Source organism: Mus musculus, chromosome 1 (genome assembly GCF_000001635.26).
Source record: "Mus musculus strain C57BL/6J chromosome 1, GRCm38.p6 C57BL/6J".
NCBI classification, from domain to species: domain Eukaryota; kingdom Metazoa; phylum Chordata; class Mammalia; order Rodentia; family Muridae; genus Mus; species Mus musculus.
Window position 1 is genome coordinate 172,000,399 of NC_000067.6, and position 27,125 is coordinate 172,027,523.

Sequence of the window (27,125 nt, forward strand, 5' to 3'; positions counted from 1 at the left end):
ATGTACGTATACATATATATGTATATATAAAGAGAGAGAAAGTGCGAGAGGCCAGAAGCGGGCCCCACACCAGATCCCCTGGAGCCAGAGTTACAGGTAGTTAGGAGCCACCGCCAATGTAGGTGCTGGGAACTGAACTGGGGTCCTCTGTGAGAGCCACAAGTCCTCTTAACACTGAGCCATCCTTCCAGCCCCAGGACCCCATCTTTTAAAAAGTAAATAAAACCAGATGTAATGTCGGGGGATTTTTATAAATGAAACATAAGGAGCCGTCATGTCAGCACTGTCTGACTTTCACCTGGAGGCCATGCAAACACAGGCTTACAAAGGAAGATGCAGGCTGACACTCACCCTGAGCCCCACCCCCAGATGATTAACCATCACAGCTCTCTCACCTCAGAATCCAGTTAACAGCAAGCAGTTTCTCATTTCCCTTCATTCTCCACACTGGCTGGAGGCAGTGGCATGACAAGGCCCACACTGCCCCCTACCGCCCGGACTCCTCCCTGACCACCTTTAGCTCCCACTTTGAAAAAAAGAAAAGCAACAGAAAACCCCCACTAAAGTCAAATGTCTTTATTTTATATATAAAAAAAATTTTTGTACAGTTTTAGTTCCTATGTTTAAGAAAAAAAAGTCCCTAAAATTGCCATAATGTTTAATCCACTGCAAATGTAAAAACAAGCTTTTTATATATTAAAAAAAATTTACATTTTACAATTTTCTACATGCATGCACAAGGTCTCAGCTCTGGAACAAACAAAAAAAAAATAGCCCCAAAAATTTGTTTTAAAAATTTTGAAAATAAAAAAGAAGAAAAGAAAGAGAGAGAAGAAAAAGGATTTTAAAAAATCTAGATCCAACAATGGAAAGTTCTACATTTACAATCTCACTTGGAAGAGATTCAAGAAGCCCTTCCTTTTGCGCACAGAAGGACAAATTACAACAATCACACAATCAGAACAGAATCCATCAGCAGATGCTGCCCCACGGGGAGAAGAGAGGAAAGAAAAAAGACCGACAGACAGACACCAGGAAGGGACAAGGCAGAGCTAGGCCCAACCAACAGGGAGAGCAGGGACCCAGACAAACAGGGACTAAGAGAATCCTGCCTCCTTGTCTTTATTAAATCAGGATTCACAACGGGAATGCTGTGGCCAGCCAGCTAGGAGCGAAAGCACAGAGCGTAATGGCAGGGATCAGAGGAAGTGGGAGATCAACAGAGAGAACAAAGACATACATTTAAGGAGAAACTGGAAAGGGACCAATGGGGAGGGTGACAGTGGCGAGGTAGGTGATGGACGGAGGCACGGTGTCCTGGTGTGGAGGCACGGCGTCCTGGTGTAGAGGGAAGAGCGGTAAGCCCGCACTGAGGTCATGAAAACAAAGGCCAAGTTGTGTAGTGGGGATGAGCCAGGATGCCACCCAGCCGGAGCACACACACAGAGTGCACTGGAGTAGCCCAGCCCAGCATCCCCTATGGTGAGAGAGCTGAGCAGGCTAGTCTCATGCCCGCAGTGCAAGCATGAGAAACCACGGAGCCACCGGTGGGACAGCGCTGGTTGAGGAAACTGCTCAGAGAGACTGGGTCAGCTGCCCACCCATAGCAGTTCACAGCATGAAGACAACTTCCCATTCTGGAGAAGCAAAAGACACACACACACACACACACACACACACACACACACACACACACACCTCGCACACACAGAGCCATACATTTGACAATTCATCCTGACATCTTAAAAAATAATAACAACCAAAGCAGACGAAGATACCACAGTTCTGACACGAAGGACCAAAACGCTACCATTCTTAAGTCACAGCCCTTAGTGCTTAGACAGGGAGTCAGGGAAACTTCTTCTCTTTGTTTTAGGATAAAAGGAATGGAAATATCACAGTGATTAAAAAACATGGCAGGTTCTTAAAATAAACACTCCTGTGCCCCTAACCTAGGGCATCAACTAAGATCCCAAATCTTTTCCTTCGGCCCACCCCACCCACCCACTCCTCAAAGCAACAGCAAAACCCGCTCTTGCCCACAAAGGCAATGACCCCAATCACCATCCGGGCCCTGCTTTCCAGGATAGTGAGGTATTTACGTGACTCAAAAGGTTCTCCTCTGAAACCTGAATTTTCTTTCTTCTTCTTCTCCTTCTTCTTCTTTCTTTCTTTCTTTTTTTTTTTTTTTAAAGAAAAGATACCTTCCCATTACCCAAGGACATCGTAATTTCACTGGAATTTATTCAGGCACCTCTATCACAGCCCTAAGCTAACCTCGAGGCCCTGCGTAAGTCAGCTCCAAAGACCATTCCCATGAGAACAAAGTAAGCCCTAATGGACAAGCCCTTTAGTAACTGGTAGGTAGGCTTCCACTTTGAATCCTGCAGCCGCACGGTGAGATCAAAGGTACCCCATCTTAGGGCGTGCTTTGCACAGCAAATACCAGCAGAATACCCAGGGACGTGAAGGGCCCGTGCAGGGGCTTTGAGGGTTATTTAAAGAAGTGACACAGGGACATTTCTCCATCGAAGCCACCAGGACAGTCATCCGCATGGATCCCAGAAAGAAAGATGTGGGTGTTCCCTATTTCTAGTCCTTGTGGTAAAAAATAATTTAAAGGTGTCTAATTTAAAGGCTCAAGTTTACTCTGAAAAATATCCATTAGAGGGTTAGGGAATCCTGCTCAAAGTGACTACTGAGATTCGTTCAGATTTGCTGCAAAGGCTGTGTTAGTTAGAATGGGGCGAGGAGCTAATACCCACAAAAGGCAGTAATCCTGGTCCCTCACCCTGATAAAGAGCCCAGAAAGCGAGGCGGGAGAAAAGAGGATGGGACCCTGGAAGGCCATGGTAAAGAGACCCCTGAGGCAAAGAACTGGATTTAAGGCAGGGGATGAGAAGGAGTTCCTGGCCCCTCCCCATAAGAGACGAGGCCACAGGTCTCGGAGCCCGAATTCAGCAGGACTGTGGTAGCTGGCGCAAAACACAAAATGTCTTCGACCCCAAGGTTGGTCAGGGTCTGCATGTCATGGAGTCCTTAAGAAGTCAACATGTATCCTTCATGGGGAAGGGTGGGGAAGAACAGGTCAGTGGGTTCAGAGGGACAAGTGAGGTCAGTGACAAGGGTCTCTCCAACCTCAGGGGTCTATCCTGCCCTTCCTCTCGGGAGTTGTCTAAGAAAGACACATTACACCTTCCCCACAGCCCTGGTAAAGTGGTCAGAGAGGTTCCACCTCTGTTTGCCTATGATCACATGACCATACAAGTCAGAAACAGCAGTAAAGACTCCTGAGTAGAAGACTGCACTTCCCCTTCTTCTATGTTTCTGTGTGTGTGTGTGTGTGTGTGTGTGTATGTGTGTGTGTGTATCTGTGAGGTGCTGTGTGTCCGTGTGTGTGTCCGTGTCCGTGTGTGTGTGTGTGTGTCCGTGTCCGTGTCCGTGTCCGTGTGTGTGTCCGTGTGTGTGTGTGTGTGTGTGTGTGTGAGTGTGTGTATCTGTGAGGTGCTGTGTGTGTGTGTCCGTGTCCGTGTGTGTCCGTGTGTGTGTGTGTGTGTGTGTGTGTGTACCAGGAAGCACAGCTGTAACACTGGCGAGCAAGACTGCAGAGAGAATCCTAATTCTGGGATTATGTCACAGGTGCATCCTTGCCCAGGGACTCAGGGCTAAGCGTAGGGACCGAGGATAGGATTAGCTGTTGTCCCACAGGAGTTTGGCACCATGGTCCTCTAGGGTCAGAGCTGTGCCCCCAAGAGAAACTCTATCAGGGGCCACTAGAGAGCGCGGCTCTAAGAATGTACATTTCTAAGTTGGAGCTCAGGAGGCAAGGGTAGAATCCGGAAGGCCCTGAATGCTTCCATCCAGGGAAGGTTTGCGGGGGAAGAATGGGGTGGGGGGATGGGAGAGTTGTGAGGCACTGTTTCCTGCAGGGCCTGGAGTGATACAAAATTGGAGGGCAGGGTGGTTCCCAGGTATTGTTAACAAGATTTATCTCCAGATTTCCAGATGGGAAAAACTGAGGAAGAGGGGAGACTGGGTACAGGATAAGTTAATTCAAGTAAAAAAAAAAACAAAAAACAAAAAACAAAAACAAACAAGAGCAAGAGGAAGTAGGACTGGCAGAAATGTGTCAGGGCCAGAGAACCAAGCCCCTCCCACTCCGCAGGAACCCCCCACATCCCTCCTCCGCGGCTGCTGCAAAAGTCACACAGAGGTCTCCGACTGCAGCCGCATGACGAACTTATGTGACTTGGGATCCACAAATTCCTCAGAGAGTTTGAAGAAGGGCACCTTCTTGGTGCTCACTACCAAGCTGAAGTCCTGGCGCTTCAAGAGGAACACGATGCCATCCTTAAGCCCATTGGTCACCGGCTCCTCGCTCACCAAGGTCCACTGTTTGGCCAGCCAACGTTCCTTGTGGTACTGGATGGTGGGTCCAGCAGCCAAATATCGCTCCAGGAAGGCCTGAGGAAGGGAGAAGATACTGTTGGGGCATCTCGTGCACCCACCCACCCTTCATCCTCTGTGACACAGCTTTCTAAGATAGCTAGGGTGTTTCTAAGCTCATTCTATACCCATGAACTGGTATCTTCAAATGTGAGTGCAGAAGACAGCCAGAGACTCCTAATATATTGATGGGGACAATGACATGCACAGAAGTGATACAGCTCCAGTCAGGACTGGAATTCACCCCTATCCTTCACCCTGTTCCTTGCACCAGGCTGTGGCTAGAGCTACTTGAACCTCATTCTTCCTTCTTCCTTCCCTTTCATACAGTTGATATGACTAGAACCATGTAGGCCTACACTAAGAGGGAAGTGGGCCAAGAAAAGCTTCAAGTGCAACACTCTGTGTGTGTGTGTGTGTGTGTGTGTGTGTGTGTGTGTGTGTGTGTACATCCATGTGCACACACACTGTTTTGCTGGTAAATGAAATCAAGAATTCAGGCCTGATCTACCACTGAGCTACATTCCCAGTCTCTTTATCACCCACTCAACAAGGAAGGCTCCGAGAGCGCCATTATAGGAAGCTGGCAACGAGGTTGAGGTAAGCCAATCGATAAAAGTCAGCAGAGGCAAAATCTTCCTTTGGGGATGAAGGGGTCAGCAAGGTAAAGGTGTAAGACTTGGAAGGTAGAAATTCTAGGGCCTTATAAAAATGAGAAAGAGGCCTCTGAAATCCCCCGAATAGTTCCAAAGTCTCCCCATGCCTCTTCCACTCTGCACAGACAAGACAGATGGAATGGGGACAGGAAAGGAAATTCTCAAGAAGAGGTAAAGATAGGGCTGGCGAGATGGCTCAGCGGTTGAGAGCACTGACTGCTCTTCCGAAGGTCCAGAGTTCAATTCCCAGCAACCACGCAGTGGCTCACAACCATCTGTAATGAGATCTGACACCCTCTTCTGGTGCGTCAGAAGACAGCTGCAGTGTACTTATTTATAATTCTTTGGGCCAGGGGGAGCAGGGACAGAGTGAGCAAGCAAGGATGGAGCAAGCAGACGTCCTACAAAATCCAATTCCCAACAACCACACGAAGGCTCACAAACACCTGAACAGCTACAGTGAACTCATATACATAAAGCAAATAAATCTTTAAAAAAAAATGAGGCAAAGAATGGGAAGGAGAAACAGCCGTGACCAACAGAGACAAGAAGCTGGACAGAGAGGAAGGGCTGGAAGCAGCAGGCCTACCTTGGGCGTCATGTCGTGGGTAATGCAGAACTCCAGGTGCTGAAGGATGCTCTCCATGGTATGGTAAGGCTGCTGTTTGGTGGTGCGAAGGTACTTCTGCATGGCACGAGCCATGGATGCAAAGATCGCTTGGGCTGCTTCCCGGGGGTCCATCACCTCCCTGGGGTTCTTCTGCTCCTCTTCCTGCAGCCGCTTAATGTGCGTGAAGGCCTCCTCCACAGCCACCACGAGCCTGGGGGACAGGTAGTCTCTGGAGCAGGTGCTCACTGCTCATCCTACCCTCTACCCACTGGCTCTGACTGCTGCAGCCAGAGTCAGGTCAGGCCTCTGTACTCTGCCCGAAGTAACGGAAGTCCGTGAGGAGCCAAGCGCTAAGAGACACAGGGGGCTCTTTCCTCATAAGCAGCAAGACACAGTCGTACTCAGCGGTACCAGACTAGGGACTTAAAGTGAACGAGCCTAGCATCAAATCCAGAATGACACTCAGGCACTGAGCTGCAGAGAAGGCCACGTATCCCAGCAGACCTAGGAAAAGACTCCGCACCACACGATGTAAAACTTTAATCCCAGCACTCGGGAGGCAGAGGCAGGAGGATTTCTGAGTTCGAGGCCAGCCTGGTCTACAAAGTGAGTTCCAGGACAGCCAGGGCTATACAGAGAAACCCTGTCTCAAAAAAACCAAAAAAAAAAAAAATTTTAATACATACGGCTAAAGGGTAAGGGCTCTAGCAGGAGTGGTGGTAGTAATAGTAGCTGTGTGTTATTTACATGGGTGGGGGCATGCACACGCCTTCTGTGGGGCTTAAAGGAGTCCTTTCTCTCTTTCCACCACATAGATTCTGGGGAGTGGACTGAGGTCATCAGACTTGGCAGGGCTCCTGGCCCTGGACACGGCATTTCTATTCAGCCACAATAGCACAGGCAGTGCTGAGAGCCGACTGAGGAGGAAGGACATATGCAGCAGTTTGAGACCAGGCTGGTCGACATAGTAAGTTCTAGGCCAGCCAGGGCTAAATAGGAAGACCCTGTCTCAAAAACAAACAAACAAACAAACAAAAGCAACAAACCAACAACAACAAAACAAAAACAAAAGCAAAAACTCCAAGTGTAATGGCCCATGCTTTTAATCCTAGCCCTGGGGAAGCAGAGGCAGGCATATCCCTGGGACCTGGAGGCCAACCAGCTTAGTCTGGCCTACTTGATAAGATCCAAAGCAATGAAGATATCATCTCAAAAAACAAAATGGATGACAACCTGAGAGACAACATCTGAAGCTGTCCTCTGGCCTCCACACAAATGCACACACAAATAATTATTATCCTGTTGGGCCTAAAAACCAGGCTTCTCTATAGGTGGCAAAAGTCAGAAAGAACTGGCTCCTGTTAGAAAAAGCCAACTACCATGGAGAAAACCATGGGGGAGAATGACGTGCAAGAGAGTCCATCAAAAGCCAGGGAGCCTGGAAGAGAAGCCCAGGCTCACATGAGAGGGAGCCTGGAAGAGAAGCCCAGGCTCACATGGGAGGTGTACAGAGTTTAGCCTTCAGGGTCCAAGCAGGCGGTCGAGCAAGCCTGAACCTGACCCACAGAACAGAGCAATAATAAATGTGTAGATTTACAGCTGCTGAGAGTCCGTGGTGATCAGTCACGGAAGCACTGGGAAATGAATATACAAACCCTGTATCATCACTGTTCCGTTCTCATCAGGTACAGGGGTCTCCTGAGCTTTCTCAGCCCAGTTCATCCCACGGGTACCACTCAGTTGGCTTTTCCCCTCCCTCAGGTGCCCGCCCCGCCCCGGACTCACACAGCCAGCACCCACCTGGCCCTGCGCTTGCGCACTCTGCGCTCATGCTCGGCTTCCTCGTAGTAGTACTCATTGTGGCTGTTGTCGCGCCTCCGTGCCGCAGCCGCGATCACAGCCCTTGATTGGCCCGTGGAGTTATTGGTGCTATTTTCTGTACGAGATCAGGAGAGAGGAGATGGTCAGAAAAAGTGCAGCCTCTGCACTCGGGGTAACGTGGCCTGACAGCCAGAGGATATGTCCCCACCACCCAGCAATGCCTCCCCGTCCCGGCCCTCCTGGCCACCTCTGGGAGAAACTGCAAGAAAGCGACCAGAAAGGCATTGAAAGGGGAGGAATTCTGCATATATATATCTTTTCCTCCTGATGCAGGAGGTTTTGCAGCTCGGGGCCAAAGAGTGTAGAGACCAGGGCTATGAGCAGACACAGGAGCTAAACCAGGGGTTACACCATAGCATAAAAAGGATAGCAGCTATGACCAGCTACCTGAAGTCAAGGGGAATGACAGAACAGAGGGGCTGGGACACAGGCCAGAGAAAGGAAAAGGCAAGGGAGGTAGCTTGGGGTCCTGCTTAGGAAGAGGCCGGGAGGGGTGGAGGAGCAGGGCCGCTCACCCTCTCCGAGAGAATACACCTTGAAGCCAGACACTTTCTTGGCCAGGACGGACTTGGGCAGGTTGAGGAGGGCGGGGTTGTAGACAGGGAAGTCATGGTAATACTTCTCCAGGATCCACACTGCCACTCGCTGGATGCTGTTGGGGAGACGGCAGGAGGGAGAGGGAGAAGGGACAGACAAGGGGCGCAGGGGAAGGGACACATCAGGGCAGGTCGGCAGGGCTGGAGAGGGCACATGACAGGGACAAGCTGCTTCCAGGAAGCCTGGCTCAAGCCTGAGGTCTATACTTACCAGGCCCCTGCCACCTTCCCAAGGCTGGGTCTGCTACTCATTTCCTCTATGCTGAAGCCAGGGGGTAAATAAGCCCCAACCAAGGGGCTCCTCATCCCTTCCGACATTCTCCCAAGGTTTCTGATAGGACCTAAGAGATGCCGCTGACCTCTGACCACAAGCCTGGTAGGAGCTAATTTTCTATCTCTCCCTCTGGCGGTCCATCTCTGGCCGGCTCATCTCAGTAACATGTACTGACTACTCACACAAAATAATAATAATAATAATAATAATAATAATAATAATAATAATAATGCCTCCGAGAAAAGGCTAGAAACCTTCGGTTTATACCCCTTACCTCTCTTCCTCTTGGCCCATCCTCCTCTAAGGGTCCTGATTTCGAATTGCACGTCACTGCCAGTTCACAACTCCCACTGACATCTTGCCCACGACTTTGTCGTTAGGCTGAAAATGCCACTGAACTCTTACTATGTGCAAACCACCTTCCGCCCAGCCCCACTAGTTCATCACGTATTGTCCTCGCCATCCCACCCTCGCCCCGCCCCCTCCCCCTCCCCCTCCTTCCCCTAAACCTTTTCGGGTCTCATCTGGGTCTCATCTTTGTCCTACACCAAGTCCCACTTTACTGCCGTGCACCCATACCTGAGATGGCCGACATTGTAGAAGCGGCTGGCCCCATCTGTGGATCGCACGACCTTGAGTGTGAACTGGGGCTGGAGCTGACGGAGCTCCAGCAGAACTACGGCCAGATAGTGCACGAAGAGTAAAGCATCCACTAGAGAAACGGCAAACTGAACCACGCCCTGGTAGCTCCGCTCCCGGGCGTCCAAGATGCGCACACCGTAGAAGAGCCAATAGGAAATAACCAGCAGGAAGACAAGCACCATGAGCAGAGCTCGTAACACGAAGACTCGGGGCAGTGAGGCCTTGGGCCGGCGGAAGAACAGAGCCCAGCTGCCCAACAGCAGGATGAGCAGCTTGAAGGCCACGGAGATGAAGAGGCCCTCACAGGCCGTCCCACACGGCTCCAGCTCCTCCCGCCACAGCAGTGGAGGCAGCAGCAGGAAAGCCAGCGGGGTGAGGAACGAGAGCAGCGCCAGAATGGCCCCTGCCGCCACGCCCAGGTGGCGGGAACAATCCAACGGGACACTGTCCTCCATGTCCTTGGCGATGCGCGTGAGGTCATCATGGGAGATACTGTGCTCAGAAGTGCCCGTGACCACCGTTGTTGTTTCTCCCCAGTTGTCATCCTACAGTCGGGAAGGTGGGTGGAGCGGAAAAGGCAGGCAGAGCAGAGGTACACATGGGAAAGCGGACAGGAAAGAGAAATCAACACATATACAGTCATCAGAAGTCACTGAGCTTCACTGTGTGCCTGTCTTGTCGCTGCAGAAACTGCCATCTAAAACCCAAGTCCCTGGGGCGCTGCACTGAGGTCAGGGGGAAAGATACCACATGTGCATCGATGGCCCTCGAAGGGGAGCACAGGACAACTGCCAAGGGAGCGTCTCGAGCAGTGACAGTGACCCAAGGGCAGGCTTGCCAGGCAAAGCAGGCAGCTTCCAGACAGTGATAGGACCCGAGCTGACCTCCAGCAGCGGGTGACATACAAGAAGCTCATCTGAATTAGTGGTTCCTAACCCCAGCTGCACACAGTAGAATCACCGAGGGAGCTTGGAAAACATACCAATTATGCAAAGTGAGATCTGCTTGTCAACTTTTTTTTTTTTAAGCTCCCAAGATGATTATAATGCTCAGCCAAGATTGGGAACTCTCGGAGCTAAGCGATCTCTAGGGGCCGCTAGTCAGAATGCACTCTGCGGACCAGCAGTATGGAAATCGCCTGGGCGAATGGGAGAAAGGCAGACCGGCAGGCCCATCCCCTATTTACTAAGCCACAATCTGCACTTAAACAAGATGCCGATGAACCTGTTCCAGCATTCATGTTCTAGATGGGCTCTCCTAAGTTTCTGCCAGCCTGTGCACTAGTCCATGGTTTCAGCAGAAGCCAGAGCTAGAATATCCAGGGCAGAGATTCATGAACCAAGGCACCCTGAGGAAAGAGAGAAGCAGGGGTCTCCACGTGCAGGAGCAGAGAGCACAGTGGCTAGGAAGGGGAAGTCAAAGCCACTTGAGCAGGCCGTGTGGCGATGCCAGGAACAGACATCTATTCCAGCCAAGTGAGGTGATACATGTCTGTGATCCCAGAGCACAGGAGGCTGATCAAAATCAGCCTGGGCCACAAATCAAGACAATCTCAAAAAGAAAAAAAGAAAAATCCAGGGGCAGTGGTATATGCCTGCAATCCTAGCACTTGGGAGGTGGAGGAAGAAAGGTCAGGGGTTCAAAGCCATCCTCAGTTACATCAGTAAGTTCAAGGCTAGCTTGAGCTACATGAGACCTTGTCTATCCTCCAGCCATGAGGAGCTACTGCAGTTTCTCATTCAAGGAGAAGAAGGGAAAGGAAGATCAGTGAATGACCTAAATAAAAGATGGGAAACTCACTGCAGACTCAGGGTCACCGTGGGTCTCTATAAAGCTAGCTCTGTGGGGTGACCACCCGAATACCCATGGTACAAGATCTGTGGATGTCAGCATAGACAGATGGGCTCTCGGGTGCCCTTCAGAGTGTGGTCTGCTCAAAGCTGCTTCTCTGCATTGGCTAGAGAGTATCCTACAGAGATCTCCCAAGACCACCAGGACTTTCAGGACCCACAGTTCACGTCCAGCCTGGGCATATGGAATCCTACCCTAAACCCCAGGGGATACAAACTACAGGACTGAGATATGCAGTGCAGAGTAGGAGGCCACCTGGATGGGCCAGTGGCTACAGAGCTGAGGAGTCTCCTCTCCCAAGGATGGGAGAAGAATCTTATCTGAATATACAGGGCAGAAGAGCTGCCCACTGTCAGCTGTGGGACTGGAGCCACCCCACCCTCACCCAGTGACCCCCAGATACACTGCCTACCCTCTCAAAGATCAAGGCAGGAAACCCCACCCAACAGGAGGTGAGTTTAATCATACCTCAAAGTCACTTCAAAAATCCATGAGGCCTTATATTACAGAAAGAAAACAGTTCCCAATGTCAGACAGGCCCCTGCCCACCCAGGAACAAGAAGCTAAGAGTCTCCACTGCCTAAGATACTCCCAAGAAGAAAGAATAAGAATAGACTTGGGCAATCTCAGTGTCACCACAAATCCTGTCCCTCCTAAATTCCTGGACTGTGTCTTGCCTACTGTCCTCTCTATCCAGGGAGTGCAATGGACCAGAAGTCAGGACAGAAACAACTGCTCTTTTCCAAGGTGCCCCCTCTAACTGCCCAGTCTCTCTTCTGAGTGCCCCAACCAGCTCCATTGACTCTTTCCAAACCCCTATTCCCTAGGACCTAGATGATGCTGTTCCACAAGCTAACAGCAGAGGGCGAACATCTGAGGCTCGAGGGAAACCTGTGGCCTACCCACCACCACCGCTGCCCTCCTACTCCAGCCTGCGCCAACCTTACTGGCTGCCAGGAGCTTCGGAACAGCAGGGAAATTTCTCCTCACTCAGCTAAACCACCTCTGCCCCTGGAGATCAGGTTGAAACTAGTACCTCCAAAAGAGTTTCCACTAACATCTAAATTCCCTGAATTCCCTGCAACAAGATCCCCCCTTGGAACACGAAACAAAGGACAGGCATAGTAGTCCCTTCATTTGGGACTCAGGGACAGGAGGATTCTGTTTATAAAATCAGTCCAGGGGCCAGGCATAGTGGTGCACACTTTTAAATCCAGCACTCTGGAAGCAGGGCCAGGCAGATCTCTGTGAGTTCAATGCTTGCTAGGGCCACACTGTCTCACAACAAAAACAAGCTACATAAGTCGATCTGGTCTCGAAAAAAATAAATAAACAAACAAAAAAGATACCGTTCTTGATCTTGGGTGAGATGTATCCTAGATCTCTATCAGTCCTTGACTTGCCTAGGAGACTCCACCTACCCCAGAGGATCACAAAATATCTGATCTAAACCACTTTAGCCCCAGTGCTCACCCGCTCATCCCCCCTCGTGGACTCATTGTCCAGCAGGGGTTCTCCCGGAGCCTGGATCGTCACTGATTTATCTCCACGACTCCCATCCCGGCTCTTAGAGCGGTGTCGGTCCCGGCGGTCCCTGCAGCAGGAAGCCAGAGAAACAGAAACAAAGGTCAAGAGGGGATTCCAGGTCCCTTCGGCAGCCCCTTACCCCACCACCTTAGCATACACCACCTCTCTCTACCAGCCTGATCCGCTCGGAGCTAGACCCACCTGTGCTTCCGGGAGCTGCGGGAGTGGCCCGACTTGTAGGAATAGCCCGAGTACTGGGACTCGGTGTCCATGGCGTCCGAACGCCGTGCCTTGTAGCGCTCCAGGGCCGCGGGCTGGGACCTCTTGGGGGGTCCCACAGCCACCTCCTTCAGCACAGGCTTCTTCAGGCCAAGAGGCACCTTTAGGAAGTCAACCGTCACCCTGAGGGACTCTATTTTGCTGGACAAGTGGGCTTATCTCAGAGAAATTCAAGCGGCAGCTCCCTGAGAAGATAAAGCAACTGCTTAGAGGGTAGCTCAGGCTTTCCATAGGACAGGACACAAAGGAAAAAACATCTCCCCTGGGATCCCAGGCGCTCCATGAGAATACCTCATTCCTGGGTCCTGTTCTGCCCAACCGTCTCAGCTCCTCCGGCTTTGTCAGCTGGAAAGACCCTCCCCACCCATAGTATTCCAGGCTGGGAAAGATGCTAGCACAAGCTCCGAGGGCAAGAAGGACACCCAGAATCATCCAACTGGGGTGCCCGATGGGGAAGAATTAAAGCACTGCTTTCTTGTTCTCAGTCAGGAAAACAGAGACTCAGAGACACAAGTTTGTATGTACAAGCTTTCGAGAACAAAATCTAAATATCTCTCTCTCTCTCTCTCTCTCTCTCTCTCTCTCTCTCTCTCTCTCTCTCTCTCTCTCTCTCTCGTGGGTGAATGGAGATAGAGATTGGCATGGTAGAATAAAAAACAAAAAGAAGCATCTTCCAAACGCCTAACATCCCTGGGCAAGCAAGACAGAAGCCTATTTCTACTTAGGGCCCACGAGCAGCCTCCTCCATCTACACTGAATGGTTTTTCAACAGCCACCTGTCACCTGTCAATCATCCTTCAGAGCCCAGCCCCAACTCTCACAGATGCCCCAGGTACTCTAGCAACCAAGGTCATCTTCTCCACTGATGCTGGCAACACTAACTTAAGTCATTCCTATGCCTGAGCACCTCCTGGCTCCACTCCCTGATAAGCAAAGCTCTCTAAGTCACCTACAGTGAACCATATACTTTGCTATGACCTGGATATTGTGGTATAACTGGGTATATGGTCTGGGGGGAGATGTACACTAACAGGTAGGCAATAAATACAAGCAGCCACTTTAGTCAGTGCGGGGGAAGGAAAAGAACACGAGGTTACCCAGCAACAGACAAATGTATCAGGGATTGAACCCTGTATACTGAGCAAGCACTCTGCCACTGGGCTTGCTCCATCCCCAGCCCTGTGGAGAAACTTTAAACTGAATGTCTAGAAACTTGGGAAAATGACATCTGACCATGCCGAAGAAAAGAAGAAAAAGCCCAAGAAAGGGAGGGAATGACACCATACCATGGAAGGCCAAGTCAAGAAATGGCTCCGCGCAATTAAGAAACAATACACCACACAGCTCAGGGAGAGGCTGGCAGAAGCTGTAGGAGCCGCACAAAGACTTGCAGTTTTATTTGCAGGTTACTGGGAAGCCTATTTAGCTGTGCTGACTTGGATTGGAAAGAAGAAGCAGAAACGGAGCGATCGGTGAGAAGGTCCCTCAGCAGGAGGACTCGGCCACTAGACCCAAGTGAGACATAAGAAATGGAGTTGCAGAACTAACTAGACCTGATGAAGTGGGGAGGGGGGACACGGGCACATCAAAACCACCCAGTCAAGCACACACAATACGTAAGTAAAGTGTAATTTAAATAATTAAAAAAAAAAAAAACCTACCCTGAGCAAGGGAGCAGACACTGAACTCTGGTAGGGCAGAGAACTAGAAGAAGCAAGCTTGGGAGAGTTTATGCCGGAGCACTTGTGGGGAGGAGCAAGCTTGTGGGAGAGGGCTGGGAGTACGCTGTCCCGCACACACAAAGCTCACGGCAGCTCTGTGAGGAATGGGCAGCTGGGTGTCCAAGGAGCTGGAGTCTGTGCAGAAGGTATGGTCAACATGCAGAGACGCTGTACTGAGCTCCGGAGATGGGATGCAAGATCTCCAAACGGCACGTGTCCAGGAGAACAAGAAGAGCAAAAAAAGAGACTGAGAAGGAGGCTAAGAGGCCAGCAGAGTGAAGCCTCAAGACAGCCAAAAAGACAAGTGGAGTTCTAGGAAGGAATCAACACAACCCACAACCTGATCCCGCTGAGCAGTTTGGGATGTTAAAGCACTGAAACACACTTGCTTTGTTTCTCCAATGACTTTGCCTGGACTTGGAGGAGGAGCAGAAGGAAGGAGGATACATATTTGCATCCATCTCCCCTCCTGTGGATACAGTAACTGATACCCAGGGAGTAAATGAATACGCCTGCCTATCTGAATGCCATTGTGGGGAGATAAGAATCAATGTGAAATCTACTCATCTCTCTTCCTGACAGAGTTCTGTGGAGACAATGCGTGAGCCAGTGATTTCAATATCCCCCACATCAAAGCAACATGTGGTAGACACATACTTCAGGGACAGACATCCTTCCAACAAAACTGAACCTCTCTAAAACAGGGCAACACACAAGGTCCATCCCATGCTCACCCCTTCTGTCTGCAAATTACATGTTGGGCTCCCCTCCCCTCCCCCCACCCCCAGGAACCCACTCTACTGGTTCACTCCTCCGTACGGTTTAGACGGTGCAGCTGCGACACTTTTGATGTGGTTCCCACCTGGTCCTTCTAGCTCTGCCCTTAAAGACTGAGCTTTGCCAGGAGGCTCTGAGACCAACGGATTACAGAGGGGATGATGAAGCCAAAGGACAAAGCAGAGCTCCGGATTAGATCCAGACAGACACTAGAACCCTCTCCTTCCTCATCCTCACCCCCATATACCTGCACCGCATCTCAGAGCCAGTGGCCAAAAGAGCCTGGAATTTACACAAAGATTCAGGTTTAAAACCTGGCTCTCCGTTACTGAGTTGGGTGACTCGTGGGCAAGCTACTAACCCTACTGCGCTTACGGGCTGGTGGGTCTTTCGGTAAAACAAGAGGTGAAGATACCTCCTTCGTGGGGTAACTGCAAGGAACACAGGGATGAAAGAAGCGCTTTCATAGACTGTGTAGCTACTAATAGTTAAGCAATTAATAAGCTCTCAAACTCCAGTCCCCAACCACTTCCTCTGAAACTAGGGAAGGCGGCGGTATAAATAAATCGTGGGACTAAATAAAGAACTCTGGAGCGCACACACCCCAGCCTACTACTTCAAACACACCCAGATGTGAGGTGAAAGCTACTGTTTCCCCTGCAGATAATTTTCTAGCCACACAGGGTGCCAGTCATCTCTCAACTCTTTGCTCTGAGCTACATAGCCTGGAGCCCCCTACTTTCCTCCCCAGCCAAGGACAGACCCCACAGCCCTGGCACACAGAAGGCTGTCCCAAAATGCAGCAAGACACGCTCCTCCCTCAACCACCAAACACAGGGACCCAAAGGACCACAACTTCTGAAGCCTTTGCCTGCTGTCCCACTGGGTACCCAAGGGAGCTAATTCCAGCACTGGGAAGGGATGAAAGGTAGGCCAAGAGATGGGCAGAAATTCCCCTTATTTAATCAGTCTCAAAAATCAGGTTTGGAGGGTCTCTCGAGCGGGCAGTGTTCCCAAGAAACAAAGTGGAGGAGGGGACCAGCGGATGAGATCAACAAGTAGAAATGTCAGAGCAGTGAGGAGACAGGAGAGAAGTCTGGACTTGGCACAGGGCTGAGCTGCTCCCAGCTGAGGGGCAGAGGCTGTAAAAAGCCAATATGCCTCACTGTTTCTCAACTTGCACCCCACTCCTCAAGACACAGACACAAGCACTGAGTCCCCTGCTCAAACCAGTCATGGATTATCTGGGGTTAAAAGGAGGCCAAAGAGGAGAGGGGGGAGCAGAGAGAGCCCGACACAAAAAGGAGACCCTTCTCCCCTCCAAAAGCCTTTCAGAAATAAAATTAATGGAATGTGTCTCAGTAACATCCCAAGGGAATTGGGAGGAGGGCTGAGGGGAATGTGGGGGCTTTTGTCCCGGCTGCCCAGCTTCTCCCACATTGATCACCATAGCAACCAAAGCCCCCTGTTGCCTAGGTGATGGCAGCCAGGTCCTGGAACCCTTACCCAGCATCCAAAGCGAGAAAGGTTATAGAGGTGGGGGAATGGGATGGAGGGGGAGAGAATGGGGTTTCTCCTCTGGCAGCCCCAGCTTTTGTCTGAGCTTGGGATCGGGTTTCTTCATGGAAACAATTGGAGGCCTCAAGAAAATATAAACTGAAAACCTGGCAAGAGGCAGAGAGAGCAGGGCCCTGGGGTACAGGGTGTGTGAGTAGATAGGGGTGCAGGGTAAACACAGACCAGGACCAACTGACTCTACCTCAGCTGAGTGGAGAGTCAAGTGGGGTGTGTGTGTGTGTGTCTGTGTGTGTGTGTCTCTCTCTGTGTCTCTGTGTGTGTGTGTGTGTGTGTGTGTGTGTGTGCCTGTGGTCACTGTGTCCTTTTGCCACTGCTCCCAGGCCTGCAATGCAGCTCAGGTTCTCAGACCTGGGCTGGGGACCCAAGGAGAACACAATGAGGATGCATCTAGGAAAAAGCAGAAGCCAGGGTGACTCAGCCAGAGGGGAGAGGGAGGGAGGAATGGATCACAGGCGCACACCTCAGAAGGGGCTAACCCTTCCTCCTCTCCACGGACAGGGAGAGGGCTGGAAGCAGGCCTGTGAGATGCAACTACCTGCCTTTCATGTGAGAAGACTTTGGCCAGAAAACGATGAGGCTGGGAAAATGGGAAAGAAGCTAAAAGTTCTGCTTGGATCAGGGTCTGTCTCTGGTAGGCCCCATTTTCTCTTCTCAGCCAGGGATCAAGAAGGGTAGTCCTGCCTGGCCAGTTACTCCTTTGGTGCTCTCCGGAAGAGGCATTCATCTGTGGGCCCTTGCCTGTTATCACCCTCTCTGATTCCTACCCAAGAATCAGGGTCTTACCGAATCTGGCTTGGCCACCCTTCTTCACCGTGACCCATGGGTAGGTAAGCAGTAACTCCTAAGTTGTACTTCCAAGCCGTGAGTGCCTACTTTGGGGTGGGGTGGGAGTAACTTAACTTAGCCATTGGCCCAGGAGCAGAGCACCTAGTCATGAGACTGATCATGAAAAAGCAGAACAAAGGTTCAAAGCTTTGCCTACACCATACTATTTCCCGGAGCTTCAAAGATGAGTCCAACCAGGTGGCCCTGCCAGGCAATAATAGAGACTTAAGGCTTTTGATTTGAGTAAAAGTACAGGCACCTAACTTGGAGCTCTCTGCGTCTGCCCTCTCTCTCCCTCACTGGGGGACAGTGGACTGACCCAAGAAGCACTAGCTGAATGGTGACTCGGCCATAAAACCAACCAAGTTTTACAGATAATAAAGTCAGGCCCAACTACTTCTACCACAGCCCACTCTAGCCTCTTAGTGGTGGGAAAATGTCGCCAACACTTGGGTTTGACGGGATCTCCTACAGGGCCAGCAAATTCTCCCGCCAGCCTCCTTCTGGCTCTGGTTCTTTCAACAGACAACACTACAAGAAGCTGAGGAGAGGGAAAGACTATGATGATTCCTGCCCAGCGCCTTCCCACAAGTGACACGGGGTCAGAGGTCAGGCCTAAGTATCCACCTCCAGAATAGACAGTTTCTGTACCCAACCAGTCACCGCTCCAAAGAACTTGAACACTCCATCCGTCCCCATCCAGCCTTGGACTCAGACAAGCCACCCATCCCAAGAAGCCCATGCTAGATCCTTCCTATCACAGAAAGTATCAAGGTACAGAGTGGGCAGGGGCCACAGCTACCCTAAGTGTTAAAATGGGCTCCCAGATTCACTGTTAAACCCTCAGAAAAAAAAAAAAAAAAAAACCCAGTGACTCTCCTGAGACCCAAGAGGCCAAAGAAGGCAGATGGATCTCAGAGCACCCAGTTGGAGGGCTGCAGGACCAGGTGCCCCACCCCCATACTGCTAACCAAGCACTCTCCTAGGAGGGCCAGACATGAGCTCACCATCCTCACAGCCCCAGGGTGGGGGCAGGATCCTTCTCCTAGCAGGGGAGGGGCAGAGTAGCAGGGAAGAGCCCACAGATAGGCTCCTGCCAGGGCACCTGAGACTGACTAAAGCAGAGCTGAAGAGCAGAGCCCCACCCCTTCCCACCTTCTATAATTCCCCTCAAGGTAAATTATGCAGGCAGTGAGGAGGGTACCCTCCAAATCCAGACACTGAAACACTCACACACACACACACACACACACACACACACACACACGCAAACATGCAAACACACACACACATGTGTGCGCGCACACACACTCTAGTTCCCCTTCTGAAACCTGGAATGGTTCCTGCCTGCCCCACCCAGCTCCACCCACCCTGGCCAGGCAGGTTCTGTAGAGACCTGTTCCGCTCTCCCTGGCACCCCTACCCCCCATGCAACTCTCAGAGTCCCTGGCCCAACCCAGCACTCACACATACGCTCACACACAAACACAAGCACACCCCCATAGCATCCCATCCCCTAGATTCCCATCCCTGGTCAATCTTGGGCAGGATGTTGAGGGATGAATATTCCCTTTGACAACTTTCCCAGGCTGAGGCTATAGGGAGAGAGAGGACAGAGGCAACCAGGACTAAAATGCCAGGATGCTCTATTTAATTTCCCCCACCCACAGGGGTTTGAGCTGCTGCCTCCCAGGCTGTGGCAGAAGAGGCCCCTCCCCACATACCAGGTGAGGTGTGGAAAGAGTAACTTTTTTTCCGGAAACTGGAAAAAGGGCAATAGGAAGTAAGCGAGCTCTGCTGACCCACAGGCCCACTTCCTACACACGCACAGTCAAACAAAATGCCACCCAGCCTTTCAGTCCTACATAGGCCTCAACTGCCCCTGGCCCCAAGAGACCTCAAAGCCTGCTCACCCAGCCCCTGCCTCAAGGCAGGAAGAGTTAGTTAGGAAGTCAGCCAACCTCAGGCTGGCAATGTGGACCAGGAGAGCTGAGACGTGGGGAAGGAGTGTGTGGAAGAAAGACATATGGGATGCCATGGGTGACGGTCGGATTGTATGGGGAAGCAGTAGAGTGAGCCTCAAGGTGTGAGACCCAATGGAGGGAGGGGCAGGGGTGCGGGGGGGAGGATTGCCAGGCCTGGGTTTCTCCATAAAACCTCCACCTACCTCAGCCCAGGGCCACTCATATCGAGGAACACTGAGAAGGCCAAAAGAGTTGCAACCAGCCTCCACCCTCCTAACAACACCCGCCTCCCTCACAGAGCGAGCTTCTCACTCTTCCTGAAGATTAGCAACTCCCCCATCTTTCTATGTGCCACTTCCATTCCTGGGGTAGAGCAGGTGACAAGATATGTGTTTCTGTTCACACTTGGCTGGCTTTTGAGTTACCACATCAGACCTCAGGCTCAGCGCCTGTTTCTGTCCGACCTCCTCCCTCACCCTAATAAAACCAGATTCCCCCATTCACAAACCCCCTCTTGCCTTCTGTCCAGGCTGGGGGAGCCAGGGCACTGCTGAGAGCAGAACTTGAAGTCCTACGGTTACGACTGTGAGAAAAACCACAGGACAGTGACAGCCATGTCCCTCTCTACAACAATGACAGCCATATCCCTTTCCACAGACTCCTTGAGCTATGGAGGTGAAGCTTAAGTCTCTTTGCAGAGTCAGGCTACAGCTCCACACAGGTAGAAAGCGCTTCCGCTCCCACAGGAACCTGCAGTGACTTAGACGGTGAGGCGTTCCTCCAAGGAAAAGGCTGGGCTCCTCCCTAAGACCCCATAGGGTATCATCCTTAGAGGTCTCTACTCGGCAGGCTACCTGGACTTGTGTTAGCTTTTCGAGGGGAAAGAGGGATTAGTCACGTTCAAGACTGAAGCCAACACTGAGCAATCAGAACAGGGATGGCATCATGGGAACACAAAGAGACTTTGAGAAAAGGAAGCCCAGAGAGCAAAGAAATCACAGAGACCAAGAACAGCAGTTAGGAGCTACATCATCTCTGAAGACTTTCCTGCTTTCTCCAAGCTCATGTTCCTGTCTGTAAAATGGGGACAATGGTTTTCTATATAATAATGTACCCAGTAAATCACAGAAGCTAAAACACAAAGCGCTCAATAAGGCCAGGTGTGTTGGCCACATGCCTTTGCGATCCCAGCACTTGAGAGGCAGAGAGACAAGCTGATCTCTGAGTTTGAGGCCAATCTGGTCTACAAAGGAAGTTTCGGGCCAGTCAGGGCTACACAGTGAGACCCTGCCGTAAAAAGGAAAGAAGGAAGAAAGGAGGGAGGGAGGGAGGGAGGGAGGGAGGGAGGGAGGGAGGGAGGGAGGGAGGGAGGGAGGGAGGGAGGGAGGAAGGAAGGAAGGAAGGAAGGAAGGAAGGAAGGAAGGAAGGAAGGAAGGAAGGAAGGAAGGAAGGAAGGAAGGAAGGAAAAGAAAAAGTAAGTAGGTAAAGAGATAAATAGATGGATAGATTAGAAACTGATGCTCAGGGCTGGAGAGATGGCTCAGCAGTTAAGAGCACTGGCTGCTCTTCCAGAGGACCCAACTTCAATACCCAGAACCCACAAGGCAGCTCATAACTGTTAGTAACTCTTGTCCCAGGGAATCTAACACCCTCACACAGACATACATGCAGGCAAAACGCCAATGTACATAAATAATACAAATTAATAAATTATTTTTTATAACTGATAGTAAAAGGTTGGTCCCCAGCTTTTAGGTACTGCATAGCCAAGCCTTCTGCTTCTTTTCCTTATTGCCTCATTATGAGAAGTAGATTCCACTCATAAGGAAGAATCAACTTTGGATGCAGAGACGGCTCCTCCCCAACAGGAACGTGGGCCAGGAACTAATCGCGTGCGGATCCATCCCATGTCTCAGGAGCTCTCTGGTCCCCCAGATCCTCACTCTTCTCCTCCCTCTTCCTCAGAGAGGTCAGGCCTAGGATCCACTGGCTTCCCATTCTTTTCCAGACCCTCATCCTAGCTATGCATCGATGGGCAGGGAAGGAGGCCCCAAACCTCCTGCCCCACCCCAGCCCCCAGACACTGCCACTCTCCCCTCTCAGGGCCCCACCCTGATTACCAGGATAGCCCCAGTATTGCTGATTCCAAGTTTGCTTTTCCCAAACCCATTCCCAGCTGTCTTGTCTGTAATTACCAACCTTGCCAGGGGCATAAGACTGGCACCGCAACAGCTCATTTCTAAAGAGCCCCACCATTTAAGCCTCTGCCTCCCACTCTGTACTGAGCAGGGGTAGGGGGTGGGGAGAAGAGATGCAAAGATCCTGCCTGGCACACTGCAGGTCTCACCAGATCTCAACAGAGAAGGTGACAAAGGGCTGTCAAAGGCCAAACAGGGTAGAGAGAGTCAGTCCGTCCGCTATCAAAATCACATGGAGCACAGGGCCACCCACCTGCAGAGGGCGGGGGCTTTCAGGTCAACTCAGAGAGGGAGGAAGTTGATCAGAGGCAAAGCTGGAAGTTGAATCCCACAGGGAGAAGAGCAGAAGCACACAGGTGGGAGCTGCCAGGAAAGAGGAGGAAAAAAATAGTCTGACAATACTGCCCCAGCCTCTCCTCTCCCTGATGCCTCCTCCTCCACCGACAACCACCACAGGACGGGACGGGACGAAAGGAAAGGGATCATTAGTTTTGTTTTATAGCTAGGGAAACTGAGGCCAAATCGCCACTTTGCACGTCAAGATCCAGCAGTACCAAACACCCCACAGACATCCTTGCTCACAGCTCAGCCTCAACCAACAAGCCCACCAGTTCTCTCCCTATCTTCCTAGCCTTTAAAAAGTGGTTAAGAACAGCCAGGCGTCGTGGAACAGGGCTTTAATACCTGCACTCAGGAGCCAGAAAGGAAGGCAGGTCTCTACAAGTTCCAGGCCAATTTAGTCTACATAGCGAGTTCCAGGTCAGCCAAAGATGGAAAAAAAAAAAAAGACTTTGCCTCAAAAATAAATAAATAAATAAATAAACAAATAAATAAGTAAATAAATAAATGGGATAAGCTAAGGAATATCCTGTGTAGTAGAATATTACTAAGCCATAAAAAGCATTACATATACTATGATGTACATACATACATACATACATACATACATATGAGTGAGCCTTGCAAACATTCTGAGAAGAGGATGCCAGACATAAAATGATGAAATTTAGAGAAAAAAGCCAGAACAGGCAACTCCACAGAGACAGAAGGTAGTTTGGGGGTAGTCAAAGACTAAACAAGAGGGCACGGGATCAACTGTATGTATGTCCGCAGTTCTTTCAGAGCTAGTGAGCATGTTCCACAGCTGGACAGAGATGGTTGGATCATACTGTTTGTGCACTGAATTCCATTCTCTTGAAAGAAGTGCATTTCATGTTAACTTTTAATAGTGGCCAACACATCTCCCTCAGGAACCTTGCCCAATACTGCACCTCAGACAGAACCAAACTCTATGCTGCAAAGGCCTCCAGAATACACCTCCATACGGCACTAAGGGGCGGGGGGGGGGGGGGATCCGGGGATTGACGTGTCCAAGCGTGTTTCCCCTGTGAACAGTGTCTCTTCCCCACTCCATCCCCCGGGTTTCACACAGCACCTGGCAGAGAGTGGACTGTGCTGAATATGGTCTGCCAGAGGAGAGAAAAGACAACACATAGCCTCACTCCCTCACCTACTCCATCCATGGATCACCATCCAAGCCATGGCAGCCAGGACTTACTAAGTCATTCCGCTGTGTCAGACGCTGAGGAACACACTCTCCCCAGGTTAGCTCACTTGGTCGTCATAAACCTACCAGGAGGAACCTATCACCAACCTCATGTCACAGGTGAGGCTTCCAAAACTTAGCTGTTTTATCTCGGGTCACAGAATGGGGATGCAGCGAAGCTAGAAGTTCAGAGCAAACTGTCATCAAAGGAGAGAGGTCTCAGTGCAGGGTGGGGACTTGGGATTCCTTGGAGTATGGTGTCTTAAACCTCCCAGGAGGCTAGGGCATGAAGCTTTAATTACATGCACCAGGTCACACTGCTCTTAGCCCTAAGTGAAACTGGCTGCCTCTTCCTTTGGGCCTCATAATGTAGGAACCAGCAAAGGAGAAAAGCGGAGTCCCTGAGCCTCAAGGGAATGAAGGACCAGGGAAAAAGAAAGATCTTCCTCCTCCAAGACCTCCAGGAAGGTGAGGGAGCAGACACCAGAGAAGGCAGCTCTGCAGGGGGGAATTAGAGAAAGTACAAAACAGGACCAAGACAATGGCGAAGGAGGGGCCAGTGTGGCCATTGGCTCCCAGTCGGGAAACACTCTTTGAAATGGCACTTCCCATTGTCTGACCACAATTCCTCCTCCTTGGAGGACAACTCCTACTGGTAGGGAGCATACACTGGGCGAACAAGGTATGCAGAAAGCCAGGCCACTTGCCTCGGACAGGGGCACCTTGCAGGCCCTGGGAAAAACCATCTGATAGGTGCCTGGCTTGAAGAGATGGGACACTGGGCGGGGACAGAGTTTTCATAGCTGCCTCTTCCTGCCCCAATGTTTTCTAGCCCTCTCCCCCTCTTCTCCCCAGGCTTTATGGAGGGTAGGGATCTCTGAGGGCTAAAGATGGAACATTCCAACTGCACATGCCCATTAGAGACCAACATTCCAGTGGCAATTACCCAGGACCCTAATGGGCATGTGCAACTCCAGCCCCCGTCTTAAAACCAGTGTCTCCGCCTAACTAGCCTCTGGCAGCAAGAAGAAGAGTTGAGAATGTGCAGCTGGGAAGAAGGCTTGGGTCCCAGAGGAAATGAGAACCCCTGTCTTCCCGTCACCCCAAAAAGGAAGGAACAAGAGCAAAGGGAAAGGAGGTAGCTGCTACCTCTCAGGGAGGAAGAGATGTCTATCCCCCAGTCTGACTTTCACCCGCTCTCACGAGGATGAATACAGACCCTTTTCCCACCAAGTGGACGTCTGCCCTCTTGAAAGCTCAACTCCAACAAACATAAACGGACACACATTTACACAGAAACACACTCATATGCACACACTTGAACGCGTGTGCACACACACACTCTCAGACACACATACATGCATGCACACATATACACACACATATTCACACACACAAACACTCCATCCAGAGTGTGCTTCTAATTTTTAAAAAAACTGCAGGATAAACTACTTGGACCCACTTGCAGAAACTCCCAGAGAAGCACCCCATGTCACTTTATCGACCCTACCGCTCCCTGCCAGGCCTCATGCCTTGGTGTATGCCGCTTCTAGCCTCCAGCCCACACCCCTCAGGATCCTAGAGGCAAGGCAGAGTTGGAGGGCTCTGAAGTAGCCACCTTCAAGATGGCTTTCCAAGAGAGCCGTGGCCTCAAAGAGAGTAACTGGGTCAGAGAAGCCAAGCGTATGGCCTCAAAGGGCACTAAAGCCCAGCCTGTGACAGCGAGGAAGGCCACTATTATGTCCTTGACTCCTGAACCCCAAAATTCCTTTAAGACGACTGGGCTCCTCCACCTCCCCAGCCCCCACAACACACACCAGCTCCCAGAAAAGTCCATCTCCCCAAATAAACATCACCTAAGACAACTCACTACTCACTACCCCCCCCCCAATGCACAATCCTCACAGGGGTCTCACACACTCAAGACACTACCCTTGAATCTAGGCAGGGCCATTCAAATCCTGCAGACAGCCTTCCCTGTGGGCTTTCTGCCAGGAAAATCTGCCTGCAGAGACAAGAGGTACCCCCAATACACACTCAAAATACACACTAGCAAAGACGAGCACATATCCACAGCTATCCATCAGTACAGGTTACTCACAAGAGCACAGATTCACACACACACACTCACACCCCTTCCCACCACACAGGTGCATACACACCTACCCCATATATGCCTACCACCCATTCAGCTTTTATAAACCCACCTTCTCTAATACCTGCCCATCTCTTTCCCATAAGCCCCTCTCTCAGCACATACACACACAGACACACACCCCTTCCCTTGAGTATACACACAAATACATACCCAAATACACAGCAGATGTGTGTGGTCAGCTCTCTCTCTCTCTCTCTCTCTCTCACACACACACAGAGAGAGAGAGAGAGAGAGAGAGAGAGAGAGAGAGAGAGAGAGAGAGAGAAACATCTACACATCCAAACCCAGGGCCCACCTGCAGGAACACGCAGTACGTCAAAGCGTATATGCACACACACACACACACACACACACACACACACACACACATACACACACAAAACAAAGAATCATGCATACTGATCCCCCAACCAACCCTTTAAAACTCACTAATGCAGTGCTTAGGACCTTCGATGAGTAAATAGGACAAGGGACAAATATGATGTCGTTGGTTCCCCACACACACCCCAACACACATTCACCAGTATCGCCGCAAGTCCCATCCTTGGGCTACACACACACACTGCTGTGCGGGGCCATCTCTCAAGGATCCACTCTACCCCCTAAACACATACCTGCCCCTTCCTCCCCACACTCCAAAGGTGTGTATGCATCCCTACATACCTTCAGCTTCCAATACCTCCAGCCTCCGATCCTTCCACGGCCTCTCCCACCACCTCCAACACACGCTACCCAATCCCCGGCTTCAATGGGTTCCCTTGGGATCGTTCAGGCGCCCGCCCTGGGCCCCCCGGCCCAGGAAAGTCCCCGGCTCTTAAGGCCTGGGCTCCGCCCCTTCCCCATACGCCCCTTCCCCTCCCCAAAGTTGGGGTTACTCCGCTGTGCAGTGGAGGACAGACCGGAAGGGGGTGCCTCAAGCCCCCCTTCCCCCAGAAGCCATCCTGCTTTCTCCAGGGCCGGGCGCTCCCTGGTCTTTTGCATGGTTTCCTTCTTTTTTCTGTTGCTTTCTTTCTTTCTTTCCTTTTTTTTTTCCGCAAACTTTGCCCGCGCCCCCGCGGCCCGCCACTCACCCGCCACTGCGAACAGCCCGGTGGACTGGGCGCACGCCCCACTCCGCTCCGCGCCTTTGTATCCGCAGCGCACCCGGTCTTTCCGAACTCCGCGCTCCAGAACCGGCAGCGCGGGCGATGGGGGTTGACGAGGGGGGCTCCTGAGGTCGCTCACCCCGGCTCCGTCCCAGACCACTCGCCTGTTTCCCCCTCGAGGCCCCGGGGGCAGGGGGCCGGAGGGGACTGCAGGGCACTCAGGCTCCCATGGCGGGACCCAGAACCAAGCAATCGGGGATCAGGAATCAGATCTGGAGCCGGCGGCGGAGGGGGAGGGGACCAGAGGGGGAGGGGACCAGAAGGGGGCAGGGGGCGGGGAGAGAGCTCCCAGGTGCCGCCTCCCGGCTGTTCCCGCAGCCGCCGCCCCTCCCGCTGCTGCGTCCATTGTCTGCGGCCCGGCTCTTCCCCGAGTCGCGGCACCCCCAGCCCTGCGCCTGGCCATGCCCTGCGCCCTCTGGATCCTGGGAATCCGCTCCTGGCTTCCAGACCT

At 51.5% G+C, this 27,125-nt stretch overlaps 1 protein-coding gene across 7 annotated transcripts, besides 1 other annotated feature; it reads right to left on the bottom strand.

Moving 5' to 3' along the window:
* Positions 1 to 561: 561 nt before the first annotated feature.
* Vangl2 (VANGL planar cell polarity 2) lies at positions 562 to 26,920 on the bottom strand. 7 transcript variants are annotated; one of them, XM_006497051.4, is made up of 9 exons: positions 26,600 to 26,920; positions 22,079 to 22,188; positions 12,685 to 12,947; positions 12,430 to 12,550; positions 9,043 to 9,650; positions 8,109 to 8,245; positions 7,513 to 7,648; positions 5,692 to 5,923; positions 562 to 4,464 (listed from the first exon to the last, which is right to left on the bottom strand). In XM_006497051.4, the coding sequence occupies exons 3-9, from the start codon at positions 12,753 to 12,755 to the stop codon at positions 4,204 to 4,206; spliced, it is 1,566 nt and encodes a 521-aa protein (XP_006497114.1). In that variant the 5' UTR covers positions 12,756 to 12,947; positions 22,079 to 22,188; positions 26,600 to 26,920; the 3' UTR covers positions 562 to 4,203. The 7 variants fall into 7 exon arrangements, 6 of the variants coding, with proteins under 6 accessions (XP_006497114.1, XP_006497115.1, NP_277044.1 ...); XM_006497052.4 differs by lacking the exon at positions 26,600 to 26,920 and adding an exon at positions 26,193 to 26,374; NM_033509.4 differs by lacking the exon at positions 22,079 to 22,188 and having other exon boundaries at positions 26,600 to 26,897.
* Positions 15,371 to 18,384: an enhancer, noted in NCBI's record as "VISTA enhancer mm1677". NCBI's record gives its function as "enhancer in: neural tube[9/9] | hindbrain (rhombencephalon)[6/9] | midbrain (mesencephalon)[7/9] | forebrain[8/9] | limb[5/9] | cranial nerve[6/9]" and the evidence as "EXISTENCE:transgenic organism evidence [ECO:0001131][PMID:17130149]".
* Positions 26,921 to 27,125: the final 205 nt, after the last annotated feature.

Bases quoted from the DNA above. Each gene is read 5' to 3' on its own strand.
- Vangl2 (XM_006497051.4), bottom strand. From the start codon at position 12,755: ATGGACACCGAGTCCCAGTACTCGGGCTATTCCTACAAGTCGGGCCAC. The intron at 7,649-8,108 runs GTGAGCGGCCCT...GATCTCGTACAG, and splicing joins GGTGTATTCTCTCGGAGAGG to AAAATAGCACCAATAACTCC. The intron at 5,924-7,512 runs GTGGGTGCTGGC...CCTGTCCCCCAG, and splicing joins GTGCGCAAGCGCAGGGCCAG to GCTCGTGGTGGCTGTGGAGG.